Here is a 27,648-nt window from a genome sequence, read left to right as displayed (position 1 = left end):
TCACCGGCAGGGGCGCTGTGTGTGTGTCCCTGTGGGGAAAAGAAGCTTTCCGCGCAGGCGCAGTGGCGAGACATGCGTCATCATCCTCTCGACCAACGACACGATTCTCTAAAGCCCCGTCAGGGGCGCTGTCGGGAAGCGTTTCTGGCGCGGCATGCCGAAGTGCAAGGTCGGGAGAGGCAGCCGCGTCTCGGCGGCCAGGCAGGAGGAGTCAAGATGGACGCGGGCTTCTTCCGTGTGAGTCTTGGGGGGAAGAAGAGGGAAAGCGGGGCGCCTCCGGGGGAGAAGGGCCTCCGGGGAAGGGAGCGGGCGGCTCTCCTAGCCCCCGCCGCGCTCCGGGCGAGGCAGTCCCTCGCGCTCCCTCCCTCCCTGCCTCCCCTTTCCCCTCCGACCGAGGCCAGGAGGAGAAAAGGCCGCCCTTCGGAGGCAGGGAGGGGCCCGTGTCGGAGGAGCCCCTTTCTCTCCTTGCCTCGGTTCTTTTTATCTGGCCTCAGCAAAAGACGTTCTCCTCGGGCGGGAAGGAGGCGGAGGAGGGAGAGCGTGGGGCTCCCTCTGCCCGTTCCATTAGCCCCTCGCGCGCCCTCCTTCTTCTCGTTATTACTACTACTATTACTACTACTACAATAATTGTTGTTGTTAATTCCGCGCTTAACGTAGTAGATCTTCATGGCTGCCAAAGGCTTACAATACGTCCGCAGATGGATTAATTGCAAGGGACCCTCAAAACATCCAGAGGACCCCTTTTATTTTAACAACAACAACAACAGCAATATGTTCATGAGGCCGCCCCCCGCAGAGTCCAGCGGCTTACAACACAAAGGAATGCAATATGCAGCCTATATCAAAACACGTTCTGTTTACTCTCCCCTCTACAAATGCTTCAGTTAAAACAGTTTAAAGTAAACAGCAATGGAGCCGGACAAAGGCAAGGGTAAATGGGCGCTTTCCATGGCGGTCCGGTCCAGGAGGGCGGGGGGTGGGTTGCTCAGAGGAGGCTGAAGCCAGCTTTATTTAACCGGCTAAGGCTTCAGGAAAATGCAGTTGTCCCTCCATATTCGCTAGGGTCAGGGGAACAAGACCCCCGTGCAATATGAAAAAACCACAAAACAAAAACACTGTTTTTCCTGAAAGGACACCTCTCTAGGAATCTCTAGGTCCTCCTGTGCTACTCTGTGGTCAATCCAACATACACTGACCATAGAATGGCACTGGAGTAGCTACAAATGGTCTTTCAGTGCAATTTTTAGTTAAAGTTGACCACAGAGTTGCACTGGAGGACCTAGACAGCCCAAGAGAGAACATATTAATGAAATCCGTGATAATCAAATCCCAAATATCAAAGCAACAAATATGGAGGGATTACTGTACTTTCTTCTTCCAGAGGTCTGAAGCCACAGCTGTATTGTGTTGAAATTGGTCTGCAAAGGATCTTGAAACTCAGTGAAGGAAGGAGTCCCAGGTGCTGGAAAATCCCTTCACATATTAAATTTTCTATGTTTTCTTCCATTGCAGCCTTGGAAGAAGAAGATCGCTATCACTAAATTACTACTTTTGGCCTGTTACAGACAGCCAAAATAAAGCTGTTTCGAGTCACAGGGGAGGTATGGGTTTTTCAATGATGCATGCGTCCTAAGAGTCCAGAAGTCGCACCAAAGCCACGCGGCAGCCCAAGGACTGGAGTGTGGCTTTGGTGTGGCTCTGGACTCTTAGATGCATCTGAAACACCATACCTCCACTGGACTCGAAGCAGCTTTATTTTGGCTGTCTGTAACAGGCCTTTGTGAATTAAGTTCGTTCTCTCTCTCTCCTCTCTATATATATATATATATATTGCACTCATCTCTCATATTGGGTGTGGGCTTTTGCAGATCTCTTTATTCATGCATTTTACTCACATGTTCTTCCTAGGAAATCTAGGTCCCACCAGTGCAACCCTGTGGTCAAGTTTAACTAAAATTTGCACTGAAGTACCTAGAGATTCCTAGAGAGCACACTCTACTAGGCCTTGTAGCTCCTCCAGTGCAATTCGGTGGTCAGTGTCTGTCAGATTTTGACCATGGAGTTGCCCTGGAGGACCTAGAGATTCCCAGAGAGGGGTCCTCTCAGGTAAAAAGGGTGTTTTTCTTATTTGGAGTTTTTTCACATTCAACAGGAATCGTGTGCCCCAACCCCAGCAAATGTGGAGGGATGAGTGTATATCTGTTTCAGAATTCGTCCAGCAATATTATAAATGGCATCACTTTAATCTTTAATGTTGGCATGTTTTCCCCCAGACGTAAATGAACATGCACGTTTCCTCTTCCTGTCTGTCCATCTGCAAAAGATCCTGTTGTAGCACATTTGAAACTAACTGAAAAGTAGAAGTTGGTAGCATGAGCTTTCCTAGTCTTGCACTTCTTTCTTCTCCAGTATCTGAGGAAGGAGTCTGAAGTCTAGGAAAGCTCATGCTACCAACTTCTACCTTTCAGTTAGTTTCAAAGGTGCTACAAGATCCCTTTCTATTGAGACAGGTAGATAGGAACAGAAAATGCGGACGTTCATTTACACGTAGGGAGAAACATGCCAATGTTAAAGACTAAAGTGGTGTCAGTTATAATATTGCTTGACAAAACCGCAAATAGATAAAGATATTTAGAGAGAGAGCTTAATTCATAAACAGTAATTTAGTCATACTAGCCTCTTCCCAGCCTGCCACAAAAGGAAATCTCTAGTCTTGATACATGACTAGAAAATTTGGTATGCAAAGGGATGTTGGAGCACCTTTGAGACTCCTTCAGTGAATCTCAAATGTGCCACAAGATCCTTTTGCAGAAAGATTTTCTAGACTAAACACGGCTATGTCTGTGAACTCTAGAAAATGTAAGTTTGTTATGATCTATATGAACAATTCCAGCATAGAGGAAGCAGTGTAAAGGAAGAAATCCTGGTCTTTGCTTCATTCCTGTGAACTGAAGGAACAAGCAGGCATATGGATTTGAGGGGTGGGAGAAGGTTTGGTTTGCTGGAGTAGGTGGAAGGAGGTTAATCAAAATATTTCCCCCCCAGTTTAGTAGCCATCAGTTTAGAGCAGACTTTCAATGTCAGCTAATCTGAAGTGGACCCTTAGAGCACTTCCATGCTGCAAGAGGGATCCTCACAGTGCTATCTTTGCATGGAAAATCCCCAGTGATCATCTGATGACTTCTCTGAACTATGCATAGTGTGTGAATACTGTATGCATTTCTGGTAATAGGCAGAATGTGTTTGTGAGTCTGACCAGCATGATGTGAGAACCTGAAACTTTTTAACGTAGTACAAGTAGAAGTTAAATGACCTCACAATGAGTGAGTATATTTACTTCACCATGCATTGAATTGGAAATAATTGACTCAGTTTGAGGCATCTTTGCCCACCAAAAGCTAGCCACCATTTCCTTCAGGTGATATTAGGATAATGTGTGTTAATCTGTAGTATTAAATGGTTTTACTCTGCCCCTTAAGGGCATGTTAGGTCTAATGTTGGCTGCCAGTCAGTTGACTTACAGATTTTATCAGGTGACCACTGATTATTTGACCTTACTCAAGTATTGCACAATGCTGTTCTTGATGTGTGTCAGTCTGCTCCCTCCCCAAGTATTGTCAGGGCATCTGATACCAAGAATAAGAATGATTAACAGTCCTACAGGAGTATATCTGCTAACACTTTTGAACTAACTGGGCACACTCCTGGCCTCAAGCTCTGAAGAACTTATAACTTTTCTCCTTCCAAATAAGTAATAAAGTAGTTTCTCTCACCACCTGTTACCGTATATACTTGACTATAATATAAGCCAACCTCATGTATAAGACAAGGGCAGGTTTTGGGGTCAGAATTAATGGATTTTGATGCAAGTTGTGGATAAGTCGAGGGTAAAACTTAGGGAAATATAAGGAAGGACCTAAAGGATGAAGCAAAGGAAAACAGTGGCAAAGAATTAACAAAATTCCAGCAGGCATAACTGTTTGTGCTCACACTAATAATAATAATAATAATAATAATAATAATAATAATAATAATAATTTGTTTTATTGATATACCGCTATTCCAAAGATCATAGCGGTGAACTAAAAGCTGAGAGAGCAGAGAGGGGTCAGTGCTTCCAGGACAGATTACATTCTTTCCTCTCATGGTTCCTTGTTAAATAATAAGAGTTCAAGTACAGTACTTGCATTGACTCATAGATAACTCAACCCAGGGTTTTTGGGTCAAGTTTTTGACTAAAATTTTTAGACTTATACATGAGTATATACAGTATTTGTTGATCTCTCAGAACAAAAAAAAATCAGACTTCAGGAGAAAACATGAATCACAATCAATAATCATGACAGTGACCAGTCTAAGGTTCACAGCTGAATATTACCCTACAGTGTCCAGATGTATTTTGTGTATAGGATTTTTAGATGTTATAATGTTGCACAAATATTTATTTATTTCATTTCTCTTCTCCCTTCTAAACAGTCCTCATGTGACTACATTGCTATCTGGCTCCATTTCAGACAGTAAACAAACATGCCTTTATGTGGTTGGTCTCATGCTAGATGCTCAAATTTATCTCTCCTCCAACAAATAACTGGTTTTCATTTTATTAGTTCAGAATTGTCCTATGCCATTATGTTTTCCATTTCTGTGTGTGATTATGAAAGCTGAATGGAAGAGAATCAACCTGTTTGAGACATGCTGGAGAAGATTGTTACAGATTGCTAAAAAGACAAATAAATGGGTCGTAGATAAAATCAGGCCTGAACTCTCCCTAGAGGTCAAGATGGCTAAACTGAGGCTGCTGTATTTTGGACATAATGAGAAGACATGACTCACTAGAAAAGACAATAATGCTTTGTAAGGTAGAAGGCAGCAGGAAAAGAGGAAGGCCACATTCCAGATAGACTCAATCAAGGAAACAATGGTTCTGAGTTCGCAACACCGGAGCAGGGCAGTACAGTAGATGATAGGGAGACATGGTGGTCTTTCATTCATAGGGTCACCAGAAATCAAAGCTGAATTTACTAAAGTTAAGAAAAGCAAATTGAGGAATGTTTACTACTAAAACATTTTGGGGAGTCAATTTGGCAGATTTTGGCAGAATTTTCCCTATTTTAAAGTGTATTATTTTTTTTAAAATGTAAAAAATGGCATATTTATATGAAAGTATATTCCATGAACCTAAGGGAAAGTTTTTCTCTGTAGATTATAATATTAGCAGTTAAAACATTACAAAACAAGTACATAGTTCAAACTGTTAAAGTGCTGTCAGGAATGTGTGTGTTGTGTGCCTTTGAGTTATTTCTGACTTACAGAAGGCAAACCTATTGCAGGGTTTTCTTGGCATGTTTCTTCAGAGGGGGGTTGCCATTGCTATCCTCTGAAGCTGAGAGAATGTGAATTGCCCAACCTCACCCAGTGGGTTTTTGTGTGGATTTGAACCCTGGTCTCCACAGTCGCAGTCCAGTGCTCACTCGTTCTCTACTGGTGTGAAACTTCTGTTGCATATTAAGCTATTCTAAATCCATCAAATAAAGAACCTAACTTAATACATATAGTTTGAATATGCACACTCACATATGCATCTGTGCTCTGCAACTAGTAAATGCAGTTTTCATGTGGTTAACAAACGAGCATCCCAACTAACTGATTACCATATTCTGAATGTAATAGCTGCAATTGCTCTGTCTCCTTGCTACGGCATAAGCTGTTACTTCTGTTTTCTACTTTAAAATCATATCATAGAATGATACTACCATAAGTTTTAGGAGAGTTCATAGAAAACCTGATATCTCATACCTAGATGTCATTCTTAAATGCAGTTGAAGTTCAAGATAGTTTAGTGAAATGAAGATATATGGCCATGTTTAACCACTGTTGTTTTAACATTTGTCAACTTTACCCAGAGGCTTCTATTTGACTAGTAGTGTAGTGTATTTTATCAGTGTTTCTAGACTGTTCATGAACTCATTAACACTAGGAAGTCTGTATTGAGGAGAAGTTTGATATTAACTAATTTTTAAATATGTTTGATTTTTTTAACCCTTATAGGGAACAAGTGCAGAACAGGACAACCGCTTCAGCAACAAACAGAAGAAGCTACTAAAGCAACTAAAATTTGCAGAATGTCTAGAAAAGAAAGTATGTACAATTCAATATATTACAGTAAAACAGATTTTTAAAAAACATTTTAAATATAGATCATAAAATCATAGAGTTGGAAGCGAGCCCAAGGGCCATCCAGTCCAACCCCCTGCCATGCAGGAATTCACAACCCCCTGTGACAGATGGCCATCCAGCCTCTGCTTAAAGACCTCCAAGGAAGGAGACTCGACTCCAAGGGAGTGTGTTCCACTGTCAAACATCTCTTACTGTCAGGAAGTTCCTCCTAATGTTGAGGTGGAATCTCTTTTGCTGTAGCTTGCATCCATTGTTCTGGGTCCTGTTCTGTGGAGCAGCAGAAAACAAGCTTGCTCCCTCCTCAACATGACATCCCTTCAGATATTTAAACAGGCCTATCATATGACCTCTTAACCTTCTCTTCTCCAGGCTAAACATCCCCAGCTCCCTAAGTCAGTCCTCAGTATATGTAATAGGGTTGGTCATCTTCAGTAGATCCATGCCACAGGACCTTTTTGAGCTGCCAAAAATGCAAAACAAACAAAAAACCCAAATGCTCCACCACCAACAAACCTAGAAGACAGTTTCTGGTTTTGAGACACATATTTTATGTCAAATTGTGCAGAAGGAGCTGTGACCTAGTTAAAAACAAATTGTTCTTTTTTTATTTCCAGGGGGTGTAGTTCATCCTTTTTTGCCAGAAAAAGTGGTAATCTAGGGCATTTTGGACTGGTAAAAACAGTCTCAGGGGGTCACATCCAGTCCTAAGTATGCATTTTGCCCTCTCTGATAAGGAAAACTGGGTTTTGGATTCAGCTAATTTGGGATTATTAAGGTTATGTGGAAAGCAGAATAAGTCTAACATGTTTCCTTGATCTGTGATTAGCAGGTGTATTGATTTGAAATGCTAACGCAAAATTTGAATTCATAAGGTGCAAATTCACTGAGCCCTCCGTATCCATGAATTCTTTATTCACAGATTCAAGCATCCACAGTTTGAAAATATTTAAAAATACATAAATACCAAAAAGCAAAGCTTGATTTTGTCATTTTATATAAGTGACACTAATTTACTATGCCATTGTATGTAATGGAACTTGAGCTTCCATGGGATTTGGCATTTACATAGGGGTTTGGAACCAAACCCCAGCAGATACTATGGGCCCACTGTACCAAAGTAGTGCCATTTTTAATTTGGTCAGGGATTTAGTATTCTTGTAGAGGATTCCAGGAAATACACACATGGATAAAAACCTACTAAAGACAAATGCATTTTGGAGGGAACTGTTTCATTGATGGGTTTTCAGGGAAAATACTGTATCTGTTATTGTGGATGGCTTAGACCTCATAGCCGGACTGGAATGTCACTATAGAGGGATAAGGAAGTTCTGTCTTGGGCTTCCTCTGCACTGCAGAAATAATGCAGTTTGGTACTGCTTTAACTGCCATGACTCAGTGGTATCAAATCCTGGGATTTGTTGCTTGTTGTGGCACCAGAGCCCTCTGACAAGGAAGGCTAAATATCTCACTAAACTATTACCATATTGCATGTAAGCAAGCAGTTTTGTTTGTGCATGTTTATTATACAGATGGCAATATTTCACCATTGAAGAGTTTACAGTAGCTGAACAAAAGAGAGAAGAACCTATATAATTGTAACATTTTGGTTTGATTATATAGGTGGACATGAGCAAAGTAAACCTTGAAGTAATCAAGCCATGGATAACAAAAAGAGTAACAGAAATCCTTGGGTTTGAAGATGATGTGGTAATTGAATTTATATTCAACCAGCTGGAAGTGAAGGTAATGATTTTGCCGTGGTTGTATTTACATATTTGTGAATGTATTGTATAATATTCTGTGGAAACTGAAATTTCTGTCAAAAACAATTCATGAAATTAGGAGGGGCTGTGTTACAGTATATGTTGTGAATAAAGTCACGTTGTAAAACATTTTGTTAAGGTTGACAGTTTTAGTGAAGGTGCATAATTTGCAAAACTGCTCAGGTGAAAAATCAGACTTGCTGTGTTGATTTTGCTGTTACATGTTAAGCTACTTTGACAGCAATTTTCTAATGATGATGTGATTTATGATTTAAAAGGCCTGAACCAAAATGGAAGTTATTCCTTGCGTCTGAAGTATAGCACCATCACCTTATTAGGTCACAGCAGAGTGAGTGTCCAATGTCGCTCTGACCAACTCCCTTGATGATGCAGTGTGTGTTTGGAGGTGAGTTGTGTAAAGTGGCCGAAAAAAGACAGACAAAGCATCCAGCAGAAAGCAATTGGGCAAAGCTTTACACTGCTCTTGAAATTGTTGTGAATTAAAACAGATTAACTGTAAAGCATGAGGTACAGTTCTAAATTGGTGAGAGACATTCAGTGGATACTTACTCCTTTTAGAACTATGAATGTGTTCAGGTGGGATGGGGAGGGATACATTAATTAGAATAAAGCTACACTTCAGGGCAATATAGAAAGATAGCTTAGAGGTACAAAACACCTCCCACTGAATTCATTGTTAAGATGCCCATCTGATGGTAGTGGGGCTGGATTGCACCATTGAAGTAGTTACACTTTTTGTATAACATGAACTTCATAAATGAAATAGAGTTCATGAGAAATTCAGTCATTTTTTTTTCTTCTCAGTCTGCCACTGCATCCCAAGAGACAGTAAAGCCTTTTCTTTTAACTATTGGCAAAATAATCTTGTGCTAATATACTTTATACTCAATCTTTCTTCCAAAGAATTCATCTTTATCATTTGACTGAACAGTTGACATTTCAACTGAGAAAGGTATTGCTGTTAAAAGGAACCAAAAAGTCACTGTATGCTTGAATGTAAGGTTATATTTTTTAAAAACAGCCATATTTGCAATGTTTTATGTACTTGTATAGAAAATGCAACTGGGGAGACAGATTTGAGGGATCAGCTAAATAAAATAAAAATTTATATTCAGTAGTAACTTGCTAATATATATTACTGTAATAAAACCTAAATATGCAGTATAGATCCCCTTCCTAGAAAGCATGACTTAAAACTTTAGAACTATTAAAACATTTTTTCCCTTTTTGTGTTTGTGTACTCATTATTGCTTGTTCGTCTTTTGCAATTTAGATAAATGGTATAACATTAAACTCAAGGTGGTTGAGTTGCAGTAGGGAGTCGGAAGCAAGCCAAGGGAACATCTTTCTCTACAGGGGACTTGGCGATTCCAAAAACCCCCCAAGTTCCAAGAAGAAACAGAAGACACCTGGAATCTGTACTTGCTTTGTGCTGTTGAGCTGTGCTTGTTATATGGACCTTGTTGCTTTGACCAACAATGTTAGACCTAAAATGCTCACCTGTACTGTGAGCCACTCTTGACCTCTTAATCCTTTGTGGGCATTACATAATTCTCATTTTAAAAAAATATGGCAGCTTTCATTCTATAAGCTAGTTAGTGGGGGCTTAAGAGTTGTTTTCTGATGAAAGTAAGAAAATGCATGCATAAATTCTTGTTCAGTTTTCATAACAGGACCTGGAGTGTATTGTAGGTGATGATTCTGTAATGTTAACTGTACGAATTCTGACCATTGTACGGACCACAGTGGGGGGAAAAATATTTAAAGCAGCAGTACCAAAGATTGGGGAAGAATGTTTAGAGAGTTCATTACAAAGACACTTATACACACCATTATGATGCTGCTATACCAAATTCATAGCCTCAGTTGTAGTGGCTGCACAGAACAAAATATTTATGAAATCCACAAAGAATTAACAGGCCATTTTAAATGTAATGGTAAAGCAAAAGAAATTTGGTATCTCTTAGAACTATATTTTTGGGCCTCTTTTAGACCAAGTTTTAAAAACTAGCAATGAGTATAATGTATTCTAGTTCCATGGTAGAAGATTAAAGGCAGAATTAAAATGAATTTTCTGGGTTTATTTTTTTCAAATAACCTGTATTTCTTCCTGTCATATCTCTTTGCAGAATCCAGATTCGAAAATGATGCAAATCAACCTGACTGGGTTCTTGAATGGAAAAAATGCTAGAGAGTTCATGGGAGAACTGTGGCCGCTTCTTTTGAGTGCACAAGAGAACATTGCTGGTATTCCGTCTGCTTTTCTGGAGCTGAAGAAAGAAGAGATAAAACAGAGACAGGTAGCATTTTAGTAGAGCTGGTTGATGGGTTCAATTCCTAGTTGATACATGATGGTCTAGGAGAATCTTGGATACTCGGGTGCATCATCTGTAAATAGGGAATAATTTTCTAAGTAAAAATAAGGGTGTGAATTTATAAAAAAAACCACACAGTTAAACCTGGAAACAGAATATATTAAAAGTAATATGAGCACAACCCCCTTTCAAATATCTCGTTATACAGTGGTCTGTTAATTCCGTTCCAAAAACCAACTTTTTAATTTAGCAGGGGAAATGCTCATATGGAATTGTGAGTTGAAGACTTTTTGCCAGATTGGGAGGTGTGGTATCAGTTTGTAGGAAGGTTTACCTGACAGCTTCTGCATATCTTTTTTTTTTAACTTACTCTTTGTAAGTGCTTTTAATTACACATCACCATCCCATTTTGTAAGCTGCCTTGAGTTCTGATTGCTTTTTTTTTGGGGGGGGGGGGATATGGGATATAAATGAATGAATTCAAAAATCAATTTTGAAACATGGTGTAATGGTTTGAGTATTTGACTAGAACCCGAAACAGACAGGCAAAAAGCTCTGTCTTTGTGCCAATTCGGGGTGTGGCACGCAGAGGATTGGCTGAAAGCTCTGCCAATGCCAGCTAATGCAAAAGGAGCAGGTGAAAACCACTCTTTCCTGTCAATCCATTCCACTGATGGTCTGTTCGACCCCTAGAACTGAGAGCCATGAAAGCCCACTAGGTGACCTTGGACAAGTTACATTCTTTCAGCCTCAGAGGAAAGCAGTGGCAAAGCTCTTCTGAATAAATCTTACTAAGAAAAAATTGTTACATCACTATAAATTGGAGTTGACCTGAAGGCACATAACAACAACAACTGACCTTAGTGTGAACAAGTAACCAACCTAATATGAGATTTCATTGCTGAGATGTGGTTTTGACTGGAGCTCTAAGATTGGTACCAACCCATCATGCCAAGTGTAACCTGTCAGTTTCAGCTGTGGCTCCCATTTTATTCCTAAAAACAAATCAAAATAATTTCTCTCTCAAAGATCGTGTCATAGCGTAATAGTTAAAATTGTTGAAGGTTTCTAGATACCTAACATTTTGTCCATTGCAGATTTGCTGCTTGAGAGTCTCTTGGATGTATTTGCACAGTTTATGTGGGATTTGACACTGAACTGCTGCATGCATGTCAAAACCCATTAAATCCTTTTCTGTGCTAATTAATGAAAATGTACATGCCTTAGTTAATGTCTGTGGCAGCTGATGGGTGCCATATCAGTGAGATGGTGACTCCATTCCAGGTTTTAGTAAACACACCAGTAGAGATGTCCTTGATGCTGAACCCTCTTCACAAATACATTCCTAACTTGGATAACGTCTTTAAAAAGGGCAAGGTTTCTGCTTTGACAGTCGTGTCTGACTGTAGGGGGCGGTGCTCATTTCCTTTACTAAGCCTAAGAGCCAGCGTTGTCCAACGCTGTGATCATCTGGTCAGCATAACTACACAGAATGTTGTTTATCTTCCCACTGAAGTGGTACCTCTTTATCTACTTGCACTTTTACAAGCTTTTGAACTGCTAAGTTGGCAGAAGGTGGGACTAGTGACGGGAGGTCACTCCGCCACACAGTGCTTGGGCCTTGAACTGTCTGTCGATCTTGCAATCATCAGAACTGCTTAACTGCTGAGCCACCACATCCCATATTACCTTCTTTAAATTTGTCCCAAACCCATAATGCATTTTACTGCTCTCTTGTCATGATAGCCACCACCTCCCAGGGTCTTAAGTGTATAGAATAGAAACCTGTTGTTTCACTGTGCTTATGTAACTATACCAGCATATGGTTTGGTGCCCCCAGTGACTATGAAGGATTTAGAGTGCTTGGATGAGCAGATTTTGTCTGCTTTCCCTTTCCACTGCTTCATGATATTTGAAACAGTGAAGTTCTAGTGTAGTGCAACAATAAGATTCAAGGGCCGATATTTATTTCGTTGCCTAGCTTTCTGAATTAAGATCATGTTGATATTTATTTCAGATTGAACAGGAAAAATTGGCTTCTATGAAGAAACAAGATGAAGACAAGGATAAGAGAGACAAGGAAGATAAAGAGAATAGGGAAAAGAGGGACCGATCTCGAAGTCCTAGAAGGTATATACTAATTGGTATGAACACTACAGTATGAGGGATGAACATATGAACATTGTTGAATTCTGTGCTAGAACAATTGTGTAATTGAACTTTTTTTGAGAAGATGCACTTTACTATCTGGAGCTTGAGTGTTAGTTTCACATAGTTTAATGTGGAATACTATTTTTTTTCCTGTCTAGAAAGAAAAGGTGAGAAATAATTGGAGGAAAACTCCTAATTAAAATGTGCTTGCGATTGGTCATAAATATTTTTAAAAATGCAGTAATCAGCTAAATATAGATTAATGTTGTCGTAGACGCAAATCGAGGACTCCCTCCCCTAGAAGACGTGCATCACCAGTCAGGAAAGAAAGAAAACAAAGCCATTCCCGATCCCCACATCACACCATTAAAAGCCGCAGTGCTACTCCTGCACCAGAAAAGAAAGAGGAGACTCCTGAACCAGAGCCTTCAATTAAAGTTAAAGAAACATTGATCCAAGAGGCCACCTCTACTAGGTATTACTTTGGCTGTGATTTCTCTTCCTAGCTTTTTAACCATGTTCTTCTGAAAGTTGGTGCATTTTGTTATGTGAAATAATTTTACTGCATTGTGTGATTTGCATGCATGCTTGCTATTTTATTCTTGAGCTTCACAAATGCTTTGACAAAGGGTAGTTTTTTTTCTGTGTATTATTTAAATGAGATATAGCCTGTGGGAAAGTTTAGAGTCTAATTAAGAAAGATTTACTGTTAAACTAAAATAAATAAAATTGAAGTAGTATCATCCTGGCTTGTTCCCATTATGTAGGTATATGTTGAATATAGCCAGATGACACTGGAAAAATCTGAAAAGATCAAAATGAAAATGGAGCTCAGTTATAACAGAGGCTTTGTCTGAACTATAGCTTACTGATAGGGAAGTCACACATTGATGTGAAAGCGTATTTAACAAATGCATTGTCAACTTGGGACATGAGTTTTTAGTGAACATAACGCCATGTACATGTACAGTGAGTTTGTCAAAGTGTGCATACTTCAGCCTTTAAGTCTTTTCCTTTCACTTGTGACCCATGGTTTAAATATTTATTTCAACAGTGATATTTTGAAAGTCCCTAAAATTGAGCCTATGCCAGACACTAAGGAAATATCTCCAGAAAGAATTTCAAAAAAGGAAAGAGAGAAAGAAAAAGAGAAGAATCGTCCTAGATCTCCATCTCGATCAAAGTCAAAGTCTCGCTCTCGTTCTCCATCTCATTCAAGGCCAAGGAGGCGCCACAGATCACGATCCAGGTTAGAGGAATAATGTTTTTCCCAGTTCAAGCTATGATCTTCCTGGTTTACATCTGGAGTGTACATGGTATGAAGCTTCATCAGTCAATTTCCTTGTGAAATTCTGTGAAGCCTCATAAGTCAGTTTTCTCATGAAATTATGTTCATTCACAATGGTCAAGCATTCTGTCCACTTGACCTTTTATGATCATAGAGCTTTCTTTTAGTGCCAGTACAGTGGTACCCCGGGTTACGAAATTAATCCGTTCCGCGGCGCCCTTCGTAACCCGAAAGATTTCGCAACCCGAAAAAGCCATAGGCGCTAGCGCTGGAAGCCGCGATTTCGTGCGAAAAAGCGCCAAAAAGCACCAAAAATTTTTTTCGTAACCCAGAACAGTTTTTTCCTATGGAATTTTTTCGTATCCCGGAAATTTCGTAATGCGGTGCTTTCGTATCCCGGGGTACCACTGTATTCCCTTTCTTCCCAGAGTTGTGGAGCACTCTGGGAAGCAGCTCTCTCTCCCTCCCTCTCTCCCTCTCTCCAGTACACATAGTTTAGTGCATGGTGCCAAGATTTATTGTAATACTATATGGGCATGTGTTGGCTGCCTCACAGATAAAAAAAAAATCCCTTTCATTACAAATGTGGCAAAACTTCAATTTTGTAAATAAGAAAGTAGCTGTTTAATATCTAAATTTTCCTGAATTACATTGAAAGGTCTTACTCACCAAGAAGGCGGCCTAGCCCAAGACGACGGCCATCTCCTCGGAGAAGAACCCCACCACGACGTATTCCACCTCCACCCAGACACAGAAGGAGCAGATCTCCTGTGAGACGGTAAGAATCCTTAATTAAAAGCGAGTGTCACCAATGTTTAAACTTAAAAGAATGTGGCAATATTTTGATGGTGGTAATTTTTGGTTACTTTGGCTCAGTTTATTTTTGCTTTGATTGGGATAAAGGGAGGAGAGTGAGAAATGGTTTCCAACTTGGCTTGAAAATAGTCACCATTGTAAAAGTGGTCATGTTTAAAATTCTAGTGGACAGAGTTTAAGATTTCAGTATAAAAGCTAAATGGAAATGAGAGGCTTAAAGGTATAATCAGTAACTGATAATCTCATTGGGTATTGTCACATGGCCTACTTAAACACTAGTAGAGCCAGCTTGATGTAATGGTTTGAGCATTGGACTATGACTCTTGGAGAGAAGGGTTCAAATTCAGCTTGGTGACCTTGGTCAAGTCACAGTCTCTAAGCCTCAGAAGATGGCAATGGTAAGCCCCCTGAAGAAATTTGCCAAGATAACCTTGTGATAGGTTTGTCTTAGGTTCACCATAAGTGAGAAATGACTTGAAAGCACACACACACACAGAGATGCACAGTGTGCAGTCTTGATGAAACTTCAAATTTACAAACTAGGAGGTTCTGAAGTAGTTGAAAACTTCACTTTCAAAAAGCCATTGTAAGTGGTGGGATGTGTTGCAGTTGAATTTCTGTAGCCATCTTTGATGAATGAAAAATGTTACAGGGTTGAAGAAAATACATAATTTTTATACCTCTTAGTAAGGCTGACTCCAATATTTGTGTTTTTGGTTCTGAAACATGCTGTAAGTTAGAGTTCATGCTGAATTCCATCAACCCCCTGCCCTGAGCACCTTGAATTTTGCAAGACACACACTTCAGGCTGCTCTGTAGTGCTAAGCAGAAGACCTTTCAAGGAGGAACTCCAGAGTTCTCTAAAATGCAACCTAAAAGTCAGCATCCCCAAACAGTGAACACAGACCCACTTTTTGGAGGTCCTGATAGGATGCTATTAAGATAGCTTAAATCTGCATTCACCAATAATGTACAAATTCTAATGGTACTTGCATATTATAAGAAGTATAGTTTTGTAGCCGTATGAGTACTTGTGAGGAGTATTGCTCAAGGTAGGGTTTCTTTTTTTCAGGTTCTCAGGAATTCTGCAGCCAAAGTTGGAGTCAGCAGGTATATGATAGTAGCAGAACTGACCACAAATTGTGCCGCAGAATTCTAGAGGCCCGATTCTAAGTGTAGCCCAATAAACTAGTTGTAATTCTGTCCCTCATAGTACTGATGCACTTACATTATGTTTGGATGAATCAGCCATTTTCATTAGTTTTCAGATTTCTTGAAGAGTTCTGAAATCCATTTAAATTCAGTCCTCCAAACATCTTGGTCCTAGACATTCAGCTTCAAAACCAAAAATAGGAATCTTGGAGCCTTCCAGATGTTGTTTGACTTCAGCCTGCAGTCCTACCTCACACAGCTAGCACTGAGGATTGCGGTGACCATGTACAAGTCATATGCACTCAGCCTTAGGAAGGCAATGGCATATCTCTGAATAAATCTTGCCAAGAAAATCCCGTGATAGGGTCACCATAAGCTGGAAACAACTTGAAGGCCCACACCAACAAAATCCAACATTAGGAAAGCTGAATAATTCTCACCCCTGACCTATACAGGCTGAATCCTTTCCCCGTTGTTGACTGTAGCCTTGAAATATAAAGCAAATTATATTTTTTCATAACTTGAAATTAATACGGTATTCAGATTTGTTTGGAAGCTTTGTATTGTGAGTTTGAGATCTTAGTGAGAGCAGTACAAACTCGTAAAGGGTGTCAAGCCATGTTAATTGTACATTGGTTATTTATGTAAATGTTGTAGGAGGAGACGATCATCAGCATCTCTGTCAGGAAGTAGTTCTTCCTCATCCTCTTCGCGTTCACGATCTCCACCAAAGAAGCCACCTAAGAGAGTTGTATCTAGTCCTCCTCGTAAAACACGTAGGCTGTCTCCTTCTGCAAGTCCTCCTAGACGAAGACATCGACCCTCTCCACAGTTAAGTCCACCCCCCAAACTACGCCGATCTCCAACACCTCAGCAATCAAGTCGTGCAAGAAAAGCCAGAAGCTCAATTTCTCCCAGTAGAACCTCAGGTAAAGTGAAGTGAATTTGTAATTCTTCAAAGCTGTCCTGCTTGTGTGCCTAGCTTCTTATAGACCTTGACTAGCAAGGGTAGGAATCATGTACTCCTCCAGATGCTGGTGAACTTTTGTCCCCCACAATTCAAGTTATTGGTAAGAAATGTTTGGGAGTGACAGTCCAAAAACGTTCCAAGGGTCACATAAATTAGGCCTTTGAGCTAATGGGTAGGGTGTCTCGTGGGGTGACCTACCCAAAGTCAAGTGTATACCTTCTAATAAGTGTTGAGATATAAAGAGCTTAGGCTATATCACAGTACTTTAAGCCAGTGTTTTTAAGGCCCTCTGTTGTGGTGGGCTAGCAATTGCCTTTGTTGTTTTGTCGGCTAGCAATTTGGCCCTGTGTGCCAGATATTGGCATCTTATCAATTTCTACTGGCTAGAATTAATTATTTCTTTTCCGGAAACTGGCCAGGGACCACCACTTTCAGTAACACTGTTGAAGGCCAATTCTTTCTTCGGAGAGATGAAAATAGTTATCAGCCCTTTTTGTGTCCCTGTAGTCTTGAGTTTAAGGAGAAGCATTAGTGCAGACAGGACAATGAGGGGGTGGGTTTGTTATTGCTCAGAAGGCTTAGTAAGTTAATGAAAAGTAATGAAATGTTACTTGATGTGTGTGGGATGTGTGTTAATTCAGCTTTATTTCTTGCCCTATCCTACATACTTGGGAATAGTTGTAATCAATTTTCATCCCTACAACAAGCCCTGGGAGGTAGCTTAGGCTGCAAAGTACTAGGCTAGCTCAATGCTACATTTGTGATTGCACTGGGATTTTCTCCCTCCCTGTAGTCCTTTGGAGCAGGTTTTTAGGGTATATGCAGGGCTATTGGAGGAAGGGAGGGTTGCCTGATGGCAAAAGCTGCTTTTGATTACTCAAGCACACTGTTGGGTTTTTCCTCATGACCTGCGAACGCTTGATAACTTTGCAAGATGGAATAGAGATTTGAATATGGTTCTGCCCTCTAAACATGCACGTGTGCATTATATAAGTTATGTGTATAATAACTTGGAATGAATGAAGCATTTCAGTTGCTGAAAGTACTATACAGAAAATGTTCATATGTGTCACTGTGTTAGTTATGTTTCCTTACATTTTTGTTTACATGATGTCTTTCAGCTCCCAAACATAAAAGTATTGAAAAAAGGGAATCTCCCTCTCCAGCACCAAAACCTAGAAAAGTAGAATTGTCAGAATCAGGTAGGTGTCTCACACTTTTTCATCTTTCATACTGAAATACTCTTTTGTATTTTTGATCTTTAGCATGTAAAACATCAGTGTAAGAACAACAGTGTGAAGCTATAAGGAAAGCTTATAATTAGATGCAGAATGAAATAAAAATCTCTAGAAGAGCCATATCAGATTTCTTCAAGGAAAAAGAAAACAATGAAGGAGTCCTGGAAATGCTGTCTGGAAAATATGAAATGTGTTCTGCACTGTTACTGTCAACATGGGGCAAATTCTAAATATAATTCTTCTATTTTTTTAAAAAATGTGCATGTTTTTCAGAAGAAGAGAAAGGTGGTAAAATGGCGGCTGCAGATTCTGTGCAGCAAAGACGACAATATAGAAGACAGAATCAGCAGTCTTCCTCTGGTATGGTTCTTTATAGTTTTTCATCCTGATCCTGTTTATTTTTATTTGGAAATAAATTTTGTCTTTTTTGGAGCTTGTGGATGAGAAACCTTCCAGCAAAATAATGTTCTTGTTTGAATTGTTACAAATGACTTTCATTACCAATATTTAATTTGGTGAAAAGTCTGGGATTTATATGTTCTGGCTCTTGCTCCACATTTTTAGCAAATCATGTGTTTTGTAATTCGTGACAGTTCATAGATTTGTGAGGGCCTTTGGCTTTTAGTTCTAAAATATATTCATGTGGAGCAAGATTTCATCAGTGAAACTGCCTCTGCCATTGAGCAAAGGCACTAGTTAGGAGAGAGGCATTTGTAGTTGAGAGAGGTACTCAAATCTGTCTCTGATGTTCATGAATAACAGATGTATTAACTTTAAATATCTGGTCCTTCAGAATATGAGCTGCATCTTTCTGGAGTAGTGTAGATGGTTGTAGAGGAATTCACAGAGGAGGCATATTTTAAAATAGAACACAGATTTGTTATCAGATTATGTTAGCCAACCGCCGTTACATAATTGGTGAAATTGATTTGTATAGCTGCCACTTATTAGTCATTATGGAAACTTGATGCATTTTGATTTTTGGAGGATCATTGAGAGGGTTTGACTCAAATGGGTTGTGGAAAATTCTTTGAAGAAGATTTAGGACAAGAATAGTTACTTTGTAAAGGATTGTTTTAAAGCAGTGTCACGAGTGACTGCAGTGCATTATATATTGCTTCTATCCAGCATTATAATAACACCATCTTTGATTTTTTTAAACAGATTCTGGTACTTCATCTTCCTCTGAAGAGGAACGGCCAAAAAAGTCAAATGTAAAGAATGGTGAAGTGGGTAGACGTCGACGGCATTCGCATTCTCGCAGTCCGTCTCCATCACCACGAAAGTGGCAGAAGGAGGCTTCTCCTCGGTAACTCCCCTTGTTTTGTATTCATATGCTGGTTTTTACTAGTAATGGTTGGTGTGCTGTCTTTTTTCGACTGCCATATTTTGACAGTTAGAACTGGTTTTGCTTTTGAACTCTTTGCAGTCAGAGTTCAATTTGGATCCTAAATTCTGACATGTTGTGTAAAGTTTCCACTTTCATATTAGCTATTAGGTTGCTGGTCTTCCACTACATTCACTCAAATGGCTTCTGGTGATTTCAGGACTCACATTAGTGGGAGATTATATGGGATTAGCATAAAGAGATAATTGAGTTGCTAAGAACTACAAGGTAGTGACTTTCCACTTGATATTTCATCCTTGCATGTAACTGTGGGATGTTTGACCTGTCATTTTTCCCCCTCCACTGCTGTCAGGATGCAGATGGGAAAAAGGTGGCAGTCTCCAATTGTTAAAAGGTTAGTTAGCAGGATACTCTGCTAATTAGAAATAAATTTTAAAAAGGATTCACTTCTTGACACAGCCCCCATTGTGTTGTTTCCTACCACGTGACAAAATAAAATATGGGAATGTAATGGGAGATAAGTGGAGAAAGGTTGTTGCTTTTCTACCACAACTGTTAAAAAAAGAAATACACTATGATAAAGAAATAAGATATTAAACAAAACCATAATGTGTATGTGTGCTTCCATCAGATTGTTAGGGGAAATGGTTAGAATGTACTATTCTAATTTACAGGTTTTTCTGCCTCCATGAAAGTAGTCTGTACAGTGGTGCCTCGGGTTACGAAAGTAATTCGTTCCGCGGCCGCTTTCGTAACCCGAAAAGCCTTCGTAAGCCGAATTGCCATAGGCGCTAATGGGGAAAAGCCGCGTTTCGTGCGAAAAAGCCGAAAAAAGCACCAAAAATTTTCTTCGTAACCCGAAAAAACATTCGTAACCCGGAACAGTGATTTCCAATGGGATTTTTTCGTATCCCGAAAATTTCGTAACCTGGGTATTTCGTATCCCGAGGTACCACTGTATTTTGATCTTTTTGCTAATTCCAGGTGCAGTTCAAGAGGGTTTTTAGAATCTAAAATAGGAAGACTGTCTTTGTACTTACATGAGTTGTTTTTAGTCAAAAATACATATGTTATAATCTAGTGTATGAACATTTTGTAAAAGCTATAATAATGCAACTTTTATTTAGTTAGTTAGTAGACAAGTTATTTACAGAAACTGGAGAAGATTTTCAAAACATTTACCATATATACTCGACTATAAGTCGACCTCATGTATAACTCAAGGGCAAGTTTTGGGGCCAAAATTATGGATTTTGCTATTACCTGTGGATAAGTTGAGGGTAGAATTTAGGGGCATACAGCAAACGATCTAAAGGATGAAGCAAAGCAAAACAGTGTCAAAGAACTTATAAAATTCCAGCAGACATAACTCTTTGGGCTTACTCTTAAGGTTGGATGGATGAGAGACTAGAGGAAGTCAGTACTTCACATATTATACTCTTGCTTTTCATCAGGAGATGGTTCCTTCTTTTAAATAAGAGTTAAGACACATTTCTTACATTGACCCATGGATAAGTCTGAGTAATTTTTGAGGGGACAGTTTTTTGACCTAAATTTCTAGACTTATACGTGAGTATATACAATAGCCACTTTGAATGCAAATAACTGTTTATAGTTTTAATGAAGCTTTGTAGTAATCAAAGGAGCCTGACTTTTGAGATTGTGTAGAAGGCAGAAATATTGTATACAGGGAATCATTGAAACTTTCTGGCATGGTCTGAGTTTCTTATTACTGCAAATGAATGATCAGTACTGCCCTACCATGCCTTTGAAGTAAAAGAGCAAGCCAATTTAACATTAAATTGTGAGCATATTGAGATTGCCAAGAGCTGGACACAAGTCTTAGACAAACCTGATTAAATGCAGTCTTTCTCATCTAGGCTGGCCTGGATACGTGCTAGGGTTGCCTCAGAGTGTCCTTGACAGACGCCCCACAACCCTAGCACGTAACCGCGGCATGATAATGGCGGCGCCCTGTATACATGGATGCCACCATTATGACGTCACGACAGCTCTGCAGCTAAACGGTGCAGGGCGGGGGTGATGTGTGCGAGCCGCTGCAAGGCACTCCTTCAGTGGCGCTGAAAGGAGCTCTGAAATGGAGCTCCTTTTGCCGTGCATATCACTGGCGTGGCCTTTACACAGCCACGCCAGTGATACGGAAGAGAAAGGGGCCTTTCTCTCTCTCCCAGCCGCTGTTGGGGTGTCCTTGGGGCATGAAGCCCCAAGGACACCTTTTTCCAGGCTGTGGGGAAGCGACATTTTGACACTTCCTCAAGGCCTGGAGAAGCGGCAGATTGGGGCCTCTGGGGCTGCTGCTGAGGCCCTGATCCATCGGGGAAAGGGGCGGGTGCAGGCCGCCCCAAAGAGGCAGTCTGTATCCCGCCCTAGACAGGTTCTTGTTGTTCAGTGCTTCTGTTTTGACTGTTTCACATCTCATCTATGCCAATAAATAAGCATTCAAGAAAAGGTCTGCTGCTGCTGCAATAGTACAGTGGTACTCCTTGAGGAATTGGATTAGTGTTGTGATGACACACACCATTGTTAAATGTCAGCACTGCTGTTTTTATGTATCCATTGGGAAACAAACTATGATTATTTGCCAAAGGTGGGATGGGATAATTTGTGTTTGGATGAAACAGGGCCTGAAGGTAGCTGGACATGTTTCTCATGTGCATAGTAAAATAAACAATGCTTTGTTTCCAAAAGTTTGTTCCCAAAGGTTCCCAGGGTGAAAATATTTTTACAAGTCTCTGGATGCACATGCCTCTGTTATCCATTTGTGAACTTTTATAAGTTCACAACTTATCTCTTCTTCCACCCCTCCAAAAGCTTCCTTTTCTGATCACCTAAGCACATTTTCATACCATCAGGAGCCAAACATGTGTTTAAGACTTATTGGATGCCACTGTAATGTTATTAAATGAGCCCCAGTATAACAGTCTGTAGTTACTTTAACAAAAGAGAACTGCAGCTGAAGGGAAGGGTAGTGTCTTGCTTGTAGAAAGCCACTCTGGACTCTCCTATATTAGTTTCAAAGCTTATCTTTTAAGCTTTTCTACATGTGTTCTTCCTTTAGTAGAAGAAGGCGAAGTCCTTCACCCCTGCCTGCCAGAAGACGACGTACGCCTTCTCCTGCCCCTCCTCCAAGGAGGCGTAGGTCACCTTCACCACCACCACGCCGAAGGTAAGATTGTCTCTGCCTGTAAAAATGCATGTTTCCTTTAAAAGTGTATTGTGACATAGAAATGTCCTTTAGTCAACATGTCTGATTTAATATAGGCTTCAGAATTTATTTAGAAACTATTAAACTTTTTCAAAAGCAATATTCATGGTTAGAACAGCTGTTTGAGAATGTTTTATACATTTTATGATACTACGTCCCTTCAGTTATTTCAAGGTGATTTACAATTATTAAAACAAAAATAAATACCCATCAAACCACCTGCAGATAAGGACCACTAGAAGTCAGTGCTGAAAATACTCCGAAAAATAAAAATACTTCAAAAAATTAAGGAAATGCTTGAGTGTATTGTATGAACTTCCCAATCCATTTGTACAATGATACAGGAGTACCATCAGCTTTCCCCAATTTCTTTTTTGCTTTACCTGTTAGCTGGTGTTAACAAACACCTTTATGAATCCCCTAAACTGTCTTTTTCCATTTTATATCTTAGATCTCCATCGCCACCCCCTCGCCGGCACTCTCCCACACCTAGGCGATATTCTCCTCCAATACAACGAAGATACTCCCCTTCACCACCTCCAAAGAGAAGAACAGCTTCTCCCCCTCCCAAAAGAAGGACATCTCCTTCTCCACAGCCTAAGCTCAGAGTGTCTCGTTCTCCTCCACCAAAACAAAGAAGCTCTCCACCTGCAAAGAGACGTTCTCCATCATTATCTTCCAAACACAGGAAAGGATCTCCTCCTACCAGATCCAACCGTGAAACCCGCTCCCCAGTGCAGAACAAACGGCATTCGCCTTCCCCACAACCTAGGCCCTCCCATACCTCTGCAAGCCCCCCTCTGCTACGTAGGGGAGCTTCACCTTCACCCCAGAGAAGACAGTCTCCGTCTCCAAGCACTAGGCCCATCAGGAGAGTTTCAAGGACCCCAGAGCCCAAAAAGTCAAAAAAGTAAGTGGCAATCAGTGTCCGCTAAAGCACTTCCTTTGATATTATGAAGGCAGCTGGGTCATGCCACCAAGGACATTCTTGTGTGCATTATAAAACCTGAAACACCCATGTCATTTCCCTGTTAAAATAAAAGCCTGTTTGCTTATTTTGGATGCTAGATTTCAGAGTATAATTCAGCTGATTTTTTATAAGCCTTTCTAAGGTATTTTTTTATTTGCTGCTTACAGTCCTACTCTGCATCTGAGGAAGTAGACTCAAGTCTACAAAAGCTAATATTTCTTTCAGTTAGTCTCAAACAATGTTACAAGATCTCTTAGAGTCCTATTCAAGACAGGCTCATACAAATAAATTTTCTGAGAACTGAAGAGGCCTCAGTCTACATAATTCGGGATCAGACATGCAAACCTAGAAATTGATAATGATCTTAAATTTCAGAAGGATCGTTATACAGATGTAATAAACATATAAAGCAGATTTTTATGTCTGCAAATGGTTCAGTGTGAAATCTTGGGAAAAGTTAAAACTGAACTTCCTTATATCAGTATAAAGCCTAGATACAGAAAATAGTATACCAAAGTTCTGTGCGAGCAGATTTTATGATAGTATGGAGGAATAAAATGTAGAATGAACATATGTGATACACCAACATCTTGGCTCATGTAGGGATGAAAGCAGTTTGCACCCTCTGGCACTATAAATGCTGTAGATTGATTATAGTAAAAAGATTATGTTTGTAGCAAAGTAGATAGATAGATAGAATATATATCTAGAAAATATATGTACATTTGTGACTTTACTATCTATCTGTTAGGGCTACTCCTCCAAGTCCACACTCTGTGAGAAGGGGATCTTCATCCAGGTCTGTTTCAGGATCACCTGAACCACCTCCTAAGAAACATCCAGCACCTCCATCACCATCTCGATCACCTGCTCATTGGTCACCACCAGCAGCTGCAAAGCAGGGTAAAAGCCCCACACCAAGTCCATCACCAGTAAGGGTGTGTATCTTCTGGAGCCTTCCTTTCAGTTTATACACTTACAACTGATTGGGAAAATGTTTGCTTTTGCTAGTACAGCTGTGAACATGTATGTTTATTTGATGAATCGGCTTTCATTTCAGTTGTTGAGGGCCTTGCTTGTGTTCCTCTACAAACAAATTCCCTTTACCAGTTGATTGGCTTGGAATGTATTGCTTTGTGGTGTGAATGTTTTCTTCAGTTTTAGGTTTGTTGTGGAATGGTAACATATAAATGTTTTAAATAAAATAAAAATTATACTGTTGAACTTTTCAGAATTCTGATCAAGAAGGTGGGGGTAAAAAGAAGAAGAAAAAGAAGGATAAGAAACATAAGAAGGATAAGAAGCACAAGAAGCACAAAAAGCATAAGAAAGAGAAGGCGGCTGTAGCTGCTGCAGTGACTGTCTTTGCTACATCTACAGAGGAAGATACAGAGAAAAACGTAGAGCCCAAAAAGGTGAGTATTATGTATTTATTAAAATATTTATAGAAGAATTTCTGTGTTAGATGTTATGGGGAGGAGTTAAATGCTGATTGACATTGTTAAAGGTATAAGGAACCAGGGACCAACATTGTAAGAGGCAGTATAAAAGATACAGTTTATATCCTCAGTTATGAAAGCACAAAAATATCAAGGGAGACACAAAAGACAAGTGGATAACCATAGATATAGGAAGCAGTTTTAAGTTGTTTGTCGTGGGATGAATGTTTAGGTGAAGGGGTGAGCATGTATTAAGAGTGGATACAATTTGTGTATATGGATGTATGATTGTTTTAAATGTTTTAAATGTTATGTATTATTGTTTTAAGTAAGTGATATCTTAATAAAGAACTAATAAAAAGGAACCAGAGATCAATTACAAAATCATTATAGTAATGCACACAAAGCTTGCGTTTTTCCTGTACGATTTGGAATACACTATGTTTGCATTTGCTGAATTAGCTATGTACTTCAGACACATGGAGGCTTTTTAATCTGTCATAATTAAAGAAATGAGGATATGGAACAGCTGGAACTGGCTAGAATTCTGTTGGTTGTTGCTTGTGGTTGCACTTTTTCCAGGATTACCTAGTGATGGTGAGGATGACAGACAAAATACACCAGCTCCGAGCAGCCTATTTCCTCAGTGCATTATTGTTTTTAAACCCAAGTCTGTTTGCATCATGCCAAATCCAATTCAGTCTTATATACTGTAATTAGAGAAGTTAATTGTTCACTTTTCTTTGTATTCAGGAGACTGAAAGTGAAGCAGAGGATAACCTGGATGATTTGGAAAAGCATCTGCGTGAGAAGGCTCTGAGGTCAATGAGGAAGGCACAAGTGTCTCCACCATCTTAGGCTGAAGCAGCTATTGATAAAAATGTACATTTTATTTGGTTTGTACTCAAGGTTTCAATTTCAAATTGCTAAACTGTGTTTGAGCTTTAGACTTTAACATTGGTTGTAATTGCTAGGTTGAATTTCACCATGTTTTTCAAAAAGGGCATGGATCTTCATTACAGACAAAAGTATTCACAGTATACTAGTGACTTCCTATGACAGTTGACATGGTTTCACTAGAATTTTCTGAAGCAGTAAGGGTTTCTCTCCCCCTCATTTCATCCCTGAAGGGTTTTAAAACAGGGCTGACAGACCCAGCAACTTCTCTAAATGCCATAGTACAAATGTTTATGGTTATTCTGATCTAGTTTCTTGCTCTAGGCCTTATATGGTCTGTACGTTTGGCTGTCAAAGAAATTACATAGGAATACTTGCAAAGACCCAGGTTTTTCTGTGTTTGCCTGCATTATTTTTGTTTAAGATTGGGATTAACATTTGAAGAAGGTAGCTACATTTTAACCTGTTGCTTGCCAGAATCACAGTGGGCTCATAGTAGTATAATATAATGGATTTATTTGGAACACTGGAATTTTAATTTGTACCTTATGTCTTTCACCTGTCCCTTTCTTTTTTTGTCTTTTAAGGCAATTCCCATGATCAGCAGTCTCGGCAGAATTTGGCATACATTTTTGTTTGTGAAATGTTGTTGTTGCCCCATTCATTGTTTTTTGTTTTGTTTTTTGGTCTTGTGGTCCTTTGGAATAGTGTGTAACTTTTAGAGCTCTCATCTCTGAAAGCTTAAGGACCTGAACTTTGGATATTGTCATGTTCTCACTGGGTTTTTTTTAAAGAAGAAGAACTAAAGCTATTATAAAGCTTGTGGATTAAACAATAAATTTCTAAATTTAAAGGATCTTGGCTATTTATCTTACCTCCCACTCATCCCCAATTCAAATGAAGCATGTGCTACTATGACACTGTTAAGATAAAAGGATTTCCATATGGCTCTTCAGGAAGAGCAGGAAACTATACAGAGCACATTATATGGCCTTGACTGGTCTTCAGGAAGCCTACTTGTACATTCAGATGAAAAATGTTTTGCAAGAAATAACTATGGTTTCATTATCACAAAGATCCAGAACACACCGCAGAAATAATCCAGTTTGAGACCACTTTAACTGCTCTGGATCAGTGTAAGGGATTCCTAGGAATTGTAGATCTAAATGTCTCACAAAACTACAGTTCCCAGAATTACCTAACATTGAACCATGGCTACAGATTCAAACCTATCAAGAATGGGGAGTTCATTGCAATGGTCAGAACATTTAGGGGGAATGGTTAGTAATGGAAACAACTCAAAGCATAAATCTACTGGAATTGAGACCAATGTTTAGCATTGATAGGATTTTCAAAATTAATAAGAGTCTGAAGGTACAAGGGAACATGATAGCCAAATCCTATCTCTGCAACCAAGGAAATTCACATTGCCCAGTGCTTATCAAGGAGGTGAACAGAATATTAGCTTGGCAGAGAGGACGGTAAATTCAGTCTCTGATGTATACAAGGAACATTAAATTTTCAAGCAGATTACTTGAGCAGGCACAGGATCAATCAAGGAAAATGGTCATTACACCAGGAGGTATTTGAATCACTGAACAGTTCATTAGGTCCACCATTCCAGGTGGAATTGTTTGCTTCTGGTGAGAATTCAAAATTACAAAGATTTTATTTGAGTAGACGGCAGCGCAGATGTAGAGCAGCAAAATGCTCTAACTGTACCATGGCCAGAAGTAATGCTATATACATCTCTACCATTTCCGCAGATAGTAACATCAAAGATAAAATTAGAGTGAGTGCAGGTAGTATTAATTGTACCTTACTAGCCATGCTGCCTATGGTTTCCATTGCTGTTACACATGTTGGTCAGACCTCCT

The 27,648-nt window shown here is 39.6% G+C and overlaps 1 protein-coding gene across 7 annotated transcripts; it reads left to right on the top strand.

Annotated features, from left to right (window-relative positions):
• Positions 1–173: 173 nt before the first annotated feature.
• SRRM1 (serine and arginine repetitive matrix 1) lies at positions 174–26,627 on the top strand. 7 transcript variants are annotated; one of them, XM_042439566.1, is made up of 19 exons: positions 174–237; positions 6,049–6,138; positions 7,798–7,920; positions 10,091–10,261; positions 12,294–12,406; positions 12,702–12,902; positions 13,482–13,676; positions 14,374–14,493; positions 16,341–16,612; positions 17,775–17,855; positions 18,165–18,251; positions 19,056–19,200; positions 19,592–19,633; positions 22,319–22,426; positions 22,917–23,375; positions 24,187–24,373; positions 24,668–24,850; positions 25,628–25,756; positions 26,359–26,627. In XM_042439566.1, the coding sequence occupies exons 1-18, from the start codon at positions 217–219 to the stop codon at positions 25,730–25,732; spliced, it is 2,703 nt and encodes a 900-aa protein (XP_042295500.1). In that variant the 5' UTR covers positions 174–216; the 3' UTR covers positions 25,733–25,756; positions 26,359–26,627. The 7 variants fall into 7 exon arrangements, with proteins under 7 accessions (XP_042295500.1, XP_042295501.1, XP_042295499.1 ...); XM_042439567.1 differs by having other exon boundaries at positions 18,168–18,251; positions 25,628–26,627; XM_042439565.1 differs by having other exon boundaries at positions 25,628–26,627.
• Positions 26,628–27,648: the final 1,021 nt, after the last annotated feature.

The sequence above is a fragment of the Sceloporus undulatus genome, chromosome 9 (assembly GCF_019175285.1).
Source record: "Sceloporus undulatus isolate JIND9_A2432 ecotype Alabama chromosome 9, SceUnd_v1.1, whole genome shotgun sequence".
Lineage (NCBI taxonomy): Eukaryota > Metazoa > Chordata > Lepidosauria > Squamata > Phrynosomatidae > Sceloporus > Sceloporus undulatus.
The sequence above is the reverse complement of the archived record's forward strand: the minus strand, read 5'-3'. Positions and strand labels throughout refer to the sequence as shown.

Bases quoted from the DNA above. Each gene is read 5' to 3' on its own strand.
- SRRM1 (XM_042439566.1), top strand. From the start codon at position 217: ATGGACGCGGGCTTCTTCCGT. The intron at 17,856-18,164 runs GTAGGTGTCTCA...CATGTTTTTCAG, and splicing joins AGTAGAATTGTCAGAATCAG to AAGAAGAGAAAGGTGGTAAA. The intron at 18,252-19,055 runs GTATGGTTCTTT...TTTTTTAAACAG, and splicing joins GAATCAGCAGTCTTCCTCTG to ATTCTGGTACTTCATCTTCC.